The sequence below is a fragment of the Dendrobates tinctorius genome, unplaced genomic scaffold (assembly GCF_039654945.1).
Source record: "Dendrobates tinctorius isolate UK_male_01 unplaced genomic scaffold, ASM3965494v1 ptg000245l, whole genome shotgun sequence".
Classification (NCBI taxonomy): domain Eukaryota; kingdom Metazoa; phylum Chordata; class Amphibia; order Anura; family Dendrobatidae; genus Dendrobates; species Dendrobates tinctorius.
Window position 1 is genome coordinate 7,322,419 of NW_027361912.1, and position 12,906 is coordinate 7,335,324.

The 12,906-nt window shown below is 45.8% G+C and overlaps 1 protein-coding gene across 1 annotated transcript in view; it reads left to right on the forward strand.

Moving 5' to 3' along the window:
* LOC141060798 (zinc metalloproteinase-disintegrin-like protein H3) overlaps positions 1–12,906 on the forward strand; it is a 187,038-nt gene that overhangs the window by 150,837 nt on the left and 23,295 nt on the right. Inside the window, exons 15-17 of the mRNA XM_073557153.1 lie at positions 7,634–7,736; positions 7,923–8,067; positions 8,889–8,969. Of these exons, the coding sequence (XP_073413254.1) occupies positions 7,634–7,736; positions 7,923–8,067; positions 8,889–8,969 (329 nt within the window). The remainder of the gene's footprint in view (positions 1–7,633; positions 7,737–7,922; positions 8,068–8,888; positions 8,970–12,906) is intronic.

Sequence of the window (12,906 nt, forward strand, 5' to 3'; positions counted from 1 at the left end):
GCTGAGAAATGAGATCCTTGCCCGACTGGGGTTAATACGTATGTGCGGGCTCAGCGGGTGTACCAGTGGTCCTTTACAGAGTCTCATTCCGCCAGGTCTCAGGCAGTTGGTAAAGAGATCGCTTCAGCCTGAGACCTTGACCCCGGCCAAGATGGTAGAGAGAGTGGTGGTTGACCAGCTGGTGAGAGCTCTGCCAGCAGCCATACAGCGATGGGTGGGGCAAGGGGACCCAGGCACTCTGGACCAGCTGGTTGAGTGGTATACAGCCACTCAGGACTTTGTACGGGACACTCTTCCACTTCGGCTGTAATGTCGGGCCCCGCCAGCCCAGGAGCCTGGGAAAAGTCCACAACCCTCTGTTGGGGCTAACCAGGACCAAGCCCATGATGAGGAGATAACCCAAAGCAAGGGTGACAAAAATCCTGTTTCCCCTAAATCGGCCCCAAGGTCTAGTCGAGCCGCAGCTATTAAGTGTTGGCGATGCCAGGGGCCCGGACATGTGGCTGCCAACTGCACTCTGGTATCTGAACGCATGGATTGTCGGTACACTTGCCGTATGTCTATGTATGCCCAGCCAGTCTGTACCACCACTACAGGCACTGCCGGCGGTGAACCCTGGCTGTGCCAGGTGATCATCAGCGGGTACCAACCGAAGGACCTCTTTGACTCAGGGAGCTTAGCAACTTTGTTGCATGGGTCTCTTGTTGCCGTGGACAACCCCAAAGAATGGAAAGTGGAGGTGATGGGTATACAGCTCTTGCAAAAAATTAAGAGACCACTTTCAAATGTTCAGTTTGTCAGATTTTTCTCTTTATGAGTATATTTTGAGTAAATTGTAAATTGTCCTTTTTTTCCAAGCAATAAATGTTGTATTTTTCTTTCTGACATAGAAAAATGGTCAAAATTAAAAAAAAACAGTGCTTTCAGACCTCCAATAATGCAAAGAAAACAAGTTCATAATCATTTAGAAACAAAAATACTAATGTTTTAACTCTGGAAGAGTTCTGAAATCAATATTTTGTGGAATAACCCATGATTTTTAAAAATAACTTTCATGCCTCTTGGCATGCTTGCCACCATTCTTTCACACTACTTCTGGCGCAAAAATGTAAGCAGTTCTTTGTTTGATGGCTTGTGACTATCCATCATCCTCTTGATTACATTACAGAGGTTTTCAATGGGGTTCAGGTCTGGAGAATGGGCTGCCCATGACAGGGTTTTTATGTGGTGGCCTCTTAATTTTTGCCAGAGCTGTATATGGGGAACTGCGGGAGTACCTGACCGCGGAGGTTACTTTCTCCACACCGTATGGAGACATCAAACGTGGTGGGAGCGGTGAAGACCGTTCCATATGGGACTGTGTTGGGAACAAACTTTCCCATGTTCTGGTCCCTGGGGAGACCAGGGTTAACCTTCTCAGGTACAAGTGGTAGTAGATTCGTTCGCTCAGATACGTGGGCTTGATGGCAAACCCAAAGAAATGTGCGATAGGGTTCGAGGAAGCCCGCTTACGTGATCGACTGTGGAGTTATCAAACCCTAAATAAAATCGAGGCCATTCAGAACTCGCCCCAACCTGTTACTTACCACCAAACAGGTGAAAGGGTTTCTCTGAATCCTAGGGTTTTACCTGAGGTTTAGAGCCTAATTTTTCTGGGAGAACAACACCCCTTACCAATCTCCACAATGGAAAGAAGTTGGTCATGGTTCAGTGGAACCCCCAGGCGGAGGAAGCGTACCAATCCATGAAGGTGGGGCTGTGCGGGCAGCCGGTCCTCATTAGCTCCAATTTTCAGAAATGCTTCATTGTGTAGATAGTTGCCTCTAACTTGGACCTTGAAGCGGTCCTGTCGCAGGAGGTGAACGGAGAAGAGCATCCGGTCACCTACCTAAGTAGGTGTCATGGGGTCTTTCTCTGGTATTACATGATCAACAGAACTACTGAAGAGTGAACAATTCTAAGACCTTTATTTAGGCAAAAATACGAAAGGCCAATATACCATCTACCACACAAAGGATAAGATAGTCTAGAAGCCGAATGCAGTTCAGTAACAGGATAAAGCCCTGGTAAATGTGAGTCTAAGTCTAGCAATCCAGCAGACAGAGGATAACATAGTCCATATACGAAGTCCTGTGTTCACATCATAGTTTCACACTTGATCTGAGATTGTGTCTCACCTCACTGATATTTTAAAAGTCCCCCTCCTCATTCACAGGTCAGGGGGGTAGGTCCCAGGGGCTCATTTTTTCAACAAGCTAGATCAATACGTCATTAGCATATGAGCAAACAATACAGTACTGTAGGGGGTGATATCAGATGGCAAAAACAGCCATTCATCAATTAGCAAATAACTCATCCTACAAAAGAACACTGTTGTGAATTCCCTTGCTCAGACTTCTGAGCCAAAGCTCCCTTTGCTCCCTCTGGTGGTTACTGAGAGAAGTGGAGCTGGCCAGGTTGATGGAAGTTCCCCACCTGACGACAATAATTGAGAACCTGGGATTACTGGCTGGGAGCATATTATTGAGCTGGCTGTTCTTGGAGGTTGCTGGTGATTTCCTCCTTGTGCATTTGGAGTTCTTTTTCTCCCCTGCCTGATCTGCATGGTTCAGTTAAGTGATTCTTTTGCTAATCCTTTGCATCTAATCTGGTTGTGCCTTTTCTTTGCTTTCTACTTTGTTGCTAGGGTTCAGCATGCTCCCTGCTGGGGGCAGCGCTGGGCCCTGCTTCATATGCTACAGCTTGTTCAGTCCCCTGTTATGTTAGTATCTTTTTGCTTTGCTTCCAGTTTATACCAGAGTGCTGATCTAGCGGGGGTGATGTCGTGTGGCCTCAGCCTTTTTGTATATCAGAAGTGTTGGACTTTTTTAGGGTTTTATGCGTGATTGCAGACAGTATCTTTTCTGTCCTGTCCTGTCTAGACAGCTTGGGCCCCACCATTTACTCAGTCTGTTCTCTGCCTGTGTTTGTGTCTCATCTTGTCTCACCGACAATATATGTTTGGGGGCTGTCTATTCCTTTGGGGATCTGCTCCGGGGCAGTTTAGATTTCACCTTTCTGTCTTTATGCTTGGTTGGTTCTCCGGCTGTGAAAAAGCATCTAGGGCATCTTAGGAATGTTCCACGGCTACTGCTAGTTGTGTTGATAGGATCAGGGGTCTGCAATCCAATCAGTTGCCAATCTCTCTGGTCTTCTGGTGGCTTAGCCTGTTCTTGCCATCCTCCTCGGTGACCCATTCATAACAGAACACCATGAAAATCACACATACCATATCAAAATCCACATACCAAAATCCACATACCATATCCCACCATCAGAGTAAGAAACTCACCCCTGCTGAGAAAAATTATAGCGTACTGGAGAAGGAGTGCCTGACCACTAAGTGGGCCATGGAGTCCCTACGCTATTATTTCCTCGGTCGACTGTTTCGTTTGGTGACAGATCATTCTGGAAAACCACAAAAATAGGACTTAGAAATTCTCCAAAAATTATTCAAAAAACACCAGAAAAAAAGGAAGATATGCTGCCCTGCCAAGGCTTCCAAACAAATGCACTATCAGGGTGCAGTGGACTAAAGTAAAGATGGCGGCAGCACAGGTGTTGGACTTGAAATCTAATGGGGTTTCCCCGCACAGGTTCAAATCCTGTTCACAGCACAGTGTATTCTGTGGGTTTTTTGCCTTCCCCAGGATCAACAATGCAGAACAGCTGCACTAAAAATAGGCTGAACTAGATGGACATAAGGTCTTCCATCAGCCTTCAAAACTATGTTACTATGTTAATACCGATGAAACAACCACTCTCAGCTTAGCAATCCATGGAGGGGGTGGTTGTTTGGTACATTAGTGCACAAAAAATAATCAATATGCAGCACTGTTCACATACAGGTAATGAAGAGCATCTGGCTTACAGCCTTTTAGTGACGCCCATACTTTTAAATCAGGCGGGCTGTCAAGTGCTAACCAAAATGCATCCCGTGTGAACAGACGCCACAGTTTACGGAGCCATCTGGGCCGAACTGCACCCTGAAAGATAAATAAAGTGCAAAAAACACATATAAATATATGTGAGATATTACCGTATATACTCGAATATAAGCCGAGATTTTCAGCCCGTTTTTTTGGGCTGAAAGTCCCCCTCTCGGCTTATATTCGAGTCATATACACCGGGGGGTCGGAGGGGGAGAGGGGGCGAGGGTGTCAGGTCATACTTACCCGTCCTGACGCTGTCTCTTGAGCCCCCAGCTTCTCTGCGCTCTCTGTTCCTGCCTTCAGCGGTCACGTGGTACCGCTCATTAAAACTCATGAATATGCGCATATTCATGAGTTTTAATGAGCGGTATCACATGACCGCTGAACGCAGGAAGAGAGAGCGCGGAGAAGCTTGGGGCTCAAGCGACAGCGTCAGGATGGGTAAGTATAGCGATACTCACCTGTCCTGCGTCCATGGCTGCTTGCTGCTGTCTGTCATCGGTCAGTGACTTGAGACAGCAGAGGGCGCGGTGACGTGATTAGTGCGTGCTGCACCCCCTGCAGTCTGCACGTCACTGACTGATGACGTGGCAGATAGCGGTGAGCAGCCATGGACGCAGGACAGGTGAGAATCTGACACCCAGTGACGGAGAGGTGAGTATGTCATTTTTTTTATTTTTACATGCTGCAGCAGCGGCAGCACATGGGGGAATAATCTTTAGGAGCTTCTAATGGGGGCAGTATATGGGGGAACAATCTATGGAGCTTCTTATGGGGGCAGTATATGGGGGAATAATCTATGGAGCTGCTTATGGGGGCAGTATATGGGGGAACAATATGGAGCTTCGTATGGGGGCAGCATATGGGGGAATAATCTATGGAGCTTCTAATGGGGGCAGTATATGGGGGAACAATCTATGGAGCTGCTTATGGGGGCAGTATATGGGGGAACAATATGGAGCTTCTAATGGGGGCAGCATATGGGGGAATAATCTATGGAGCTTCTAATGGGGGCAGCATATGAGGGAACAATCTATGGAGCTTCTAATGGGGGCAGCATAAGGGGGAACAATCTATGGAGCTTCTTATGGGGGCAGTATATGGGGGAACAATCTATGGAGCTTCTTCTGGGGACACCATATGGGGGAATAATCTATGGAGCATTTCCCACCCTAGGCTTATACTCGAGTCAATAAGTTTTCCCAGTTTTTTTGTGGCAAAATTAGGGGGTCGGCTTATACTCGGGTCGGCTTATACTCGAGTATATACGGTAGTTGATATTATGGACAAATTATGGAAGCTCGCAACCCATGTCAAGGGTGCTCACACTTGCGAGTCCTATCACTAAACTGCAAAACCACAAAAAAAGGACTTAGAAATCTTCAAAAAATTATTCAAAAAACACCAGAAAAAAGGCAGAGATGCTTACCTGCCCAGGCCTCCAAACAAATGCACTATCAGGGTTCAGTCGACCCAATTATACATGGCAGCAACACAGGTGCAAGAATACCGATCAAATCACCACCTACCTGTTAGGCATCAGATTCCTGCAGCTGCACAGCAGGAATCCAGAGCCATACATCCAGCGGTCTCCAATTCCTTTCCAACCGCTCAGGGACCTGCACAGCAATCTCGGCGATCCAGGCGCCCTGCTCAGACCAGCTCTCTGGGTCTGGATGTTGCTGCCACCTCTGGACCAGCAATGGTAGCGCAACCTGCTTTTCAGGAAACCACTCCAGAGGCTAAGTCCTCTCGCCGCGCTACTGGGCATGCCCACGAGACGATCTCCCAGTGGAGATCGGGGGTCACATGCTCAGGTCCTTGTCCTGATCTGATTGGCCTATCTCAGAGGTCTGGAAGGTCCCAGAAGCGCATGACTATAAAAGGCCCGCACGGCCGCTCGCCCATGTGCTAGTATATAGCAGCGCCGCACGCACGGTAGGTCAAGACGGACACCGACCTCTGTCTTGGGCCGTGTCCTGTGACCATATACCGTGTGTGCACGCCAGCTGAGACCTGTGAAGCCAACAGGCTCGGCGTTTATGCTTTAGGGCCTCTGTGAGTTTAACAGAGTCCGCTCTGCGCACCCCGGGTGACGTTTAACCCGAGCGCAGTATACCGCCATATAGCGAGTCCGCCATTACTCAGCAGCGGTTGTTACACCTACTGCACGGTGGACCCCGGGCAGCGAACGCACTTCCTATTATTTATATTTAGTGCGTTCCGCCGTCCCTAACACTACCAATCCATGGAGGGGGTGGTTGTTTGGTATATTATATTACCTGTATTTGAACAGTGCCGCATACAGATTATTTTTTGAGTACTAATATACCAAACTACCACCCCATCCATGGATTGGTAGGCTGAGAGTGTTTGTATTATTTTTTTTATTATTTCCAAGGCTATGTGGGAGCCAATATAATATTTGGAGGGCTATATTAGGGCCATTACTGTATGCTGGCAATTATACAGTGTGATGGTTTGTGTAGGGTCCATCATACTGTGTGGAGGGTTGTGGGGGGTCATTATACTGTTTGGAGGGCTAGTGAGGTCCATTATACAGTCTGGAAAGGTGTGGGAGCCATTATACTGTATGTAGGCCCATTATACTGCATTTACGGATGTGTGAGGATCACAGTTAGGGGATCAGACTGTGTTGGGGTCACCATACTCTGAGGGGGTACAGTAAGGTCATCATACTGTGTGTGGAGGGTACTGTGGAGGAATTTACTGTAGGGGTATCATATAGTGCTTGTCGAGCACTTCTGTTGGCATAATACAGGATCAAAATTACTTGGTAAAGACTGGAAAGATGTGAGATATGCTCATCTTTGACCCCGCTGAATATTATTTTTTTTGGGGGGGAGCAATTAGAATTTTTGTTATGGGGCCCCATAATTTTTATGTACACGCCTAGTCAGGACTTATGGCTGCACTACATCTCTCTGCTCAAAGCCTTAAGGTAAAATAAATCCAACTTTGCTTAGGATCATAAGCAAACTAAGGGGAAAAAAAAAATAGTGGCCACTTCCTCCTTTGACCCCAGACCGAGTCTCTCCACACCCACTCAAAACAAATTATCCTCACTTAACTTTGGACATATACAAGACCCTTTAGAGAAGCGCTTTTACAGTGGCATCCCCGGAGACCATGCTTTTGGGAGTCCAGGACACTTTCCTTTCTCTGCTAGATCCCAGTACATTCCAAAAGAGCTAGTATGTGCACCTAAGATACATGTTATATGCAAAAAGTCTCATCTTCCAGAGAACTTGAAACTGATGGGCCCTGAACTCTCATGGGTCTATGGTATTGGTCCTTTCATAAGGATGAAAAGGACCTTTTGGGCCCCACTAGTCTCCAGAGACACGGTACAATTACAACCTCCTCCCCACCTTCACCAAGGAAGTAAGAAGTTTCCAGTGCCACTTATGGGAAGTATCAATCCAATAAGTCAATGTGGAACCTTTATAGAGTCTTACCAGCCAAACCTGAACCTCCATTTACCAACACAAGTTTTGAGTAAGAGGTGAGTTGCAATTTTAATTTTCCCGGGGAGTATTGCATAGTCTCCCTGAGTAATACTGGCACTGTCCACAAGAAGATAATTTATCGTTAAGACATTTGTTGTATCACATCTTCATTAGGACTCTCTTTATTTCTAGGTGCGAAGGTTGCAGAAGAAAGTTGTTTCGATATGAATCGAATGGGTGTCTACTACGGATACTGCAAGAAGGTGAACAACACATATATCGCATGTGAACCAAGGTGAGAACAAAGTCCCAGAACCTTTCTACTCAAGGCCCACAGTAGATGGTTGTAGACCCTCACTAATTGGAATCATTCTAAGATATTACGAATCATGAGGCGAGAGTGTAATATGTAAAAGCAACAATCGAGAGCTTCATGGAAGGCAGCCCGAAATAAAGTACTAATGTAACATCTGTTTTACAGCGACATTAAATGTGGAGTGCTCTACTGCTTTGGGGGTAATAACAATCCCAGCTTAATTGCTGCTGTCGCCAAGTTTACAAGATGTCGGGCGGTACTTTCTGACAGCGGGATGGTTCAAAATGGAACAAAATGTGCTGAAGGAAAAGTAAGTGCAAGATATGAAAGTGAAAGGAGCGTTACACTTTGCTATTCGCTTACATTTTAGTTACTTTTTTTTGTATTAGAGGAGTTTCACACATTACAATCCCTCTAAGGTTGATCACAGCAATCAGCTGTAAACTTTCTTTTTATTAGTCTGGCAGCAAGTGTTGAATATCCCTACACCACCCCCGCAGGAGAAATGAAGCATTACACAATTTGCATTGAAACCAACAGGGTGTCCTTACTTCTCACACATATGCCAGGCCCTCATAATTACAATTGGTATTAACACCTTCAAATTGCAAAACCATTTTTTTTATTTCAGTGGCAAAAAAATAAATCTGAAATATGTAAAAAATAAAATATTTGGTGTGTGTCGCCATATATTTTACGTCGATGGGGTTGTGCGAGGACTTGTTGTTTTTTTTTGAGTGCCAACCTGACGTTTTTATTGATGCCATTTGAGGTAGCTACAATGCTTTGTTTGCTTTTTATTGTAATTTTTTGGGGCGGTGCACGGAAAAAACACAATTGTAGTGTTTCTATTCTTTTTTTTAGTTTTCAGCTCTGAATGTAATATTTTGTTTTATATTTTGATACATACAGTAAGACTTTTACTGTCAGTGATTGACAGCAGCATTTATAAACAGCAGCAATTGGAGCAAGCTCTGGTCACTGCTGTAAAAGACAGATGCAGGGTTAATGAGGAAAGTCATCTGGGATATTAACCTTGGCCACATGAACCCTTCGACAGGATATCATAGCTCAGGATCTTACATGTTCTTGTACAAGGTGATGGCAATTATCTATCTTTTCTGTTCCTAGGTCTGCTATGGTAGAAAATGCATAAGTATCAACAGCGCCTACCGGTCAGAAAGCTGCTCTGCTAGATGCCCTGGACACGGGGTACGTGTAGATCACCACACAGTAACAAAGGTGATAGGCGCAACCAAGGCTTGGCAGCCTCTCTAAAGGCTTCCATACACATTAGCTAAAAGTTAACTTAATATGGCCACTATCTGATGTGTATGGGGGCCACTCTCTCTCTCGAAAGATGATGCCTACTGAATCATTTTGTTTTCAGGGGAGACAAGCAACAGTCAAAAGAGTGTCTGTCTCTCTCTGATGAAAACACATTTATACTTGGTTGAGCGCTTATGTGGATGGGGGAATCAGGAGAGACAGCTGTCTTAAGCGTATGGCCTCCTTGAGGGTCCCCTAACAGCCACTTGCTTTTTTTGAGCAAATGAGTTTTTAGATGTTTTTTCTGAAAGCAGATGTCAAATAAAAAACTCATCCCCTTATTGTCAAATTATCATTGAATCTTAGAGGAATTGTCACCAAGTTGAAAGTAACCATGTATTGCTCTGTTATTCTTGCTTTTTATAGTTTTTAAGGTTGAAGGTAGACCACTTAGTCCAACTTATAACTTGCAGTAACATAACCAAAGAAAAAAAACAAAATGAGCCCTTTAGTAAGCAAATCAGTAAATAGTAATAGTACATGTAAATAACATAGGATACTTATCTATTACTATTTTGATCAAAAGAGCGTTAAAGTCATTCCACCACAACAAGGTGTACCCAATCAGGACTGTCCTATCCTATCTCTACTATTAAAATCTTGCCTTGTGTCAGTCAACCTCAATGTAGATAAGGACAGAGCAGGACAGGTGCCATTGTTTTTGCTATAACCTAACACGTAGCTCAAGAGGAAGGCAAAAACCCCACAAGGAAGATGCTAATTGCCCCAAAATTCATTCCCAACTCCACATATGACAATCAGACTAATTCCCTGAATCAATGTCTCATCACAGAATCTATTTTTTTTGTGACTCGTTCACTACAACATCATATGGCAGAGTTCCATAGTCTCACTGCTCTCATAGTAAAGAACCTCCATCTGTGATTATGACTGAACCTTCTTTCCTCTAGACGTAGAGGTTGCCCCATTAGTTGGCCTGGGTATATAAAGATTATTGTAGAGATCTCTGTACTGTCCCCAAGTGTATTAGTACTGTAAGGGGGTGGCGTTGCTATGGACAGTAGAGACACGCTGCCACTTTAAGAGTCAGCATCCCCTTGGCTGGTGCAATGGTGCATTCTGCTTTCCTCTGAAAAGACTGAGTGTTGTTCTGCCAGCATGAGAGAGGGGAGGGGCTGTTTCTTGTGAGAGCATTCTGAGTTAAAGATTCTGTGGGAGGCTGCCGTGCCTGAACTGTGAGAAGAACACGCGCAGCCTGATTCTGACTGAACTTATGAGATTGTGTGGCGCCCCCCAGGAGTATGGTCGCCACAGTGGCATTGCCTTCCTCCTAGGGAGTGTGATGTCATGCTTGGAAGCAATGAAGGGTCTCTCTATCAGTTAATCACAACACACAACACAGTTCCCACTCCAGGCCAGCAGAGGGAGCTCTGAACCCAAAAACTGGGGGAAGAGCTGCTCTCTGGGGGCCAGGAAGGGAAAATTAGGAGTTCATGTGAGGAGGGCAACGTGTGTGGACGTGGAGGAGAAGAGCTGGGAGATTGAGCAGAGAGTTCAGGCTCATTCCCAGCTATAGCGCATGATCTGGAGCCCGGTCTCCAAGGCTGTACGGACACTGATGGTCCTGCAACAGAAACCGGAGGAATAGGAAGCTATAAATGCTCTATTCCCACATAAGACTCGGAGGCACAACAGCGACGTGTGAGCCAGAAGAGGAAGGCTACAGCTGTCTGCCATACGAGGGAGTTCTAAAGAGAATAAGCAAGTGGAACTTCAGTGTAACACAGTACTGCAAGTACCTAAAAATAAGCGCTAGGAAGGAGACTACACAACCCATCTGCATAGAGAGATTCCTAAGTTGCTTCCAGGCTAGCCAGCTCCTGTGCCATCTGTAATCTGTACCCTGGTCTGCATTTGCCAAGCAAAGTAAAGGTAAAGAAACTGCACCCTGTTGTGTCCTTGCCTTCTTCCTGCAACCCTGTCAGCACTGTTTCATCCCAATGCCAGGCACTGCACCCTCTTCCTCAACACCTATCCTCACTGCCCTGGGATTACTGCCTTACCTGTGGAGGGTCACAACATCATAGTTGCACCACACCATCTGTCCCAGGGGATCTGTCCACAGCGTCGGCTTAACATCTTCATTGCCGAACACCACTGGTGGCGTCACGAATCATTCACTCATAAACTTTATTCCATCACTTAATCCCTTTTACATGGGCTCCCAGGGCCATGGACTGGGTCACCGCTGCTGTGACATTCCCCTCTGAGAGACCGGCCCGGTACCGAGTAACCCACAGCCCTGGGAGGGTGACCCAATTGATTAGATTCTTCTGGGGATAACAAAGGTGGTGGTCCTGTGTTATCGTGAGGAGCCATGAAGAAATACAAGAACGGAATCTACCATTTTCAGGAGCATCTCCAGGACCTGTAAGCAAGTAGAAGACCAGTTTTAACGGAGCTTCCGGATAGACGTGCGCACCATCGTATAGGACTGCAGGGGGCCCCTGGGACTGGACTGAGTCTCCAACATTACTGTGAGTTTAACCCAGTTTGTGCACATGTTAGGGCTTAGGATAGGCTGCAATAGACAGAGCACAGCAGCCGTGTGGCCTGCGTAGCAGAGGCCAGCTGGGCTATAGTTAGAGTAGCATCATACTGTGTTGTTTTGCCTGTTGGAAAGTATATTGTTCTGTGATAGTTGGTGCACCGTGCTATTTGACGGCCCAGCTAAAGAATATCACTCTTGTAAATTGTCTTTTGTCATTGCATGCCCCTGTTTGCACCTTCCTTTCACTGCATTCCTTGCCTGTCAATAAAATAACCCTTTGTTGTTTGCACTTCATCTTGTGTACCTTGTGTACTTGTCTCCCTGTATGGTGGTGGCTTCTCCAGCCATCGCTGCAGTATTGTCATGGCTGTGTTGTTGTTTAATATCCTGAGTGTTGTGAGTTCATTTTCCCCTTCACTACTGAGGCCCGAGGAACTCCCTCTTCTGGTGAAGAAAGGTAGTGAGCCTGATTGTCAAACACCTGGGGCTGATGATGATGACTGGCTGAGTGGAGTTAATGACTGGATATAAGGCTGCCGACGCCCTTCTGGCCTGCGGGTGATTTCTCTATGGACTTCTAGGAAACCAGTCTGATTCCTGCTCATCTAAAGCTAAGATTTCTGCTTTGCCTTTTTGCATTAGTGTTTTGTTTTCCTTGCTTTTCTGGATTCTGCCATTCCCTGCTGGGGTTAGCTGAATCTCCTTTTGCCTGTTGCTCTGTCTTCAGAATATTCCTGAGTACTGACATAGCTTTTTTGAAGCCTAGCGTCTTCAGGGCCTTTTTTACTGTCAGTTTGTTGGCTCTTATTTTCATAGGGTTTTTCACGGATTGCAGACAGCAGCCTTCCTGTCCTTTCCTATCTAAGCTAGCGTGGGCCCCATCTTTGCTCAGTCTATCTTTCTGTCTGCTACTGCTGTCGGCTACTGCTAGTTGTGTTGATAGGTTCAGGGGTCTGCAATCCGATAGCTGCCAACTTCTCTGGTTTTCTGGACTTAGCTAGCATTACTATTTTTGCCTCCTACGGTGACTCAATCATAACACCTGAGCTAGGGATTCCTTCTCTATCCCTAAAACTAGGGGTGCCCTAGCTAACCCTTCTCCCCGAATTACTTACAGTGGTGAAGACGCTGGGGTCACGTACCTTGCTGAGCTCCTAAATCAGCCTTAGACTGTCCACTCCACCACCAAGGGAAGTGTGGAATAGTAGTGTATAAGAATACACTAACTAAACTAACAAGGGAAGATGGACAGGGATAAATGAAAATATTAATCATAAAAAAATGCACTCACAAACAACAGATAGGAAC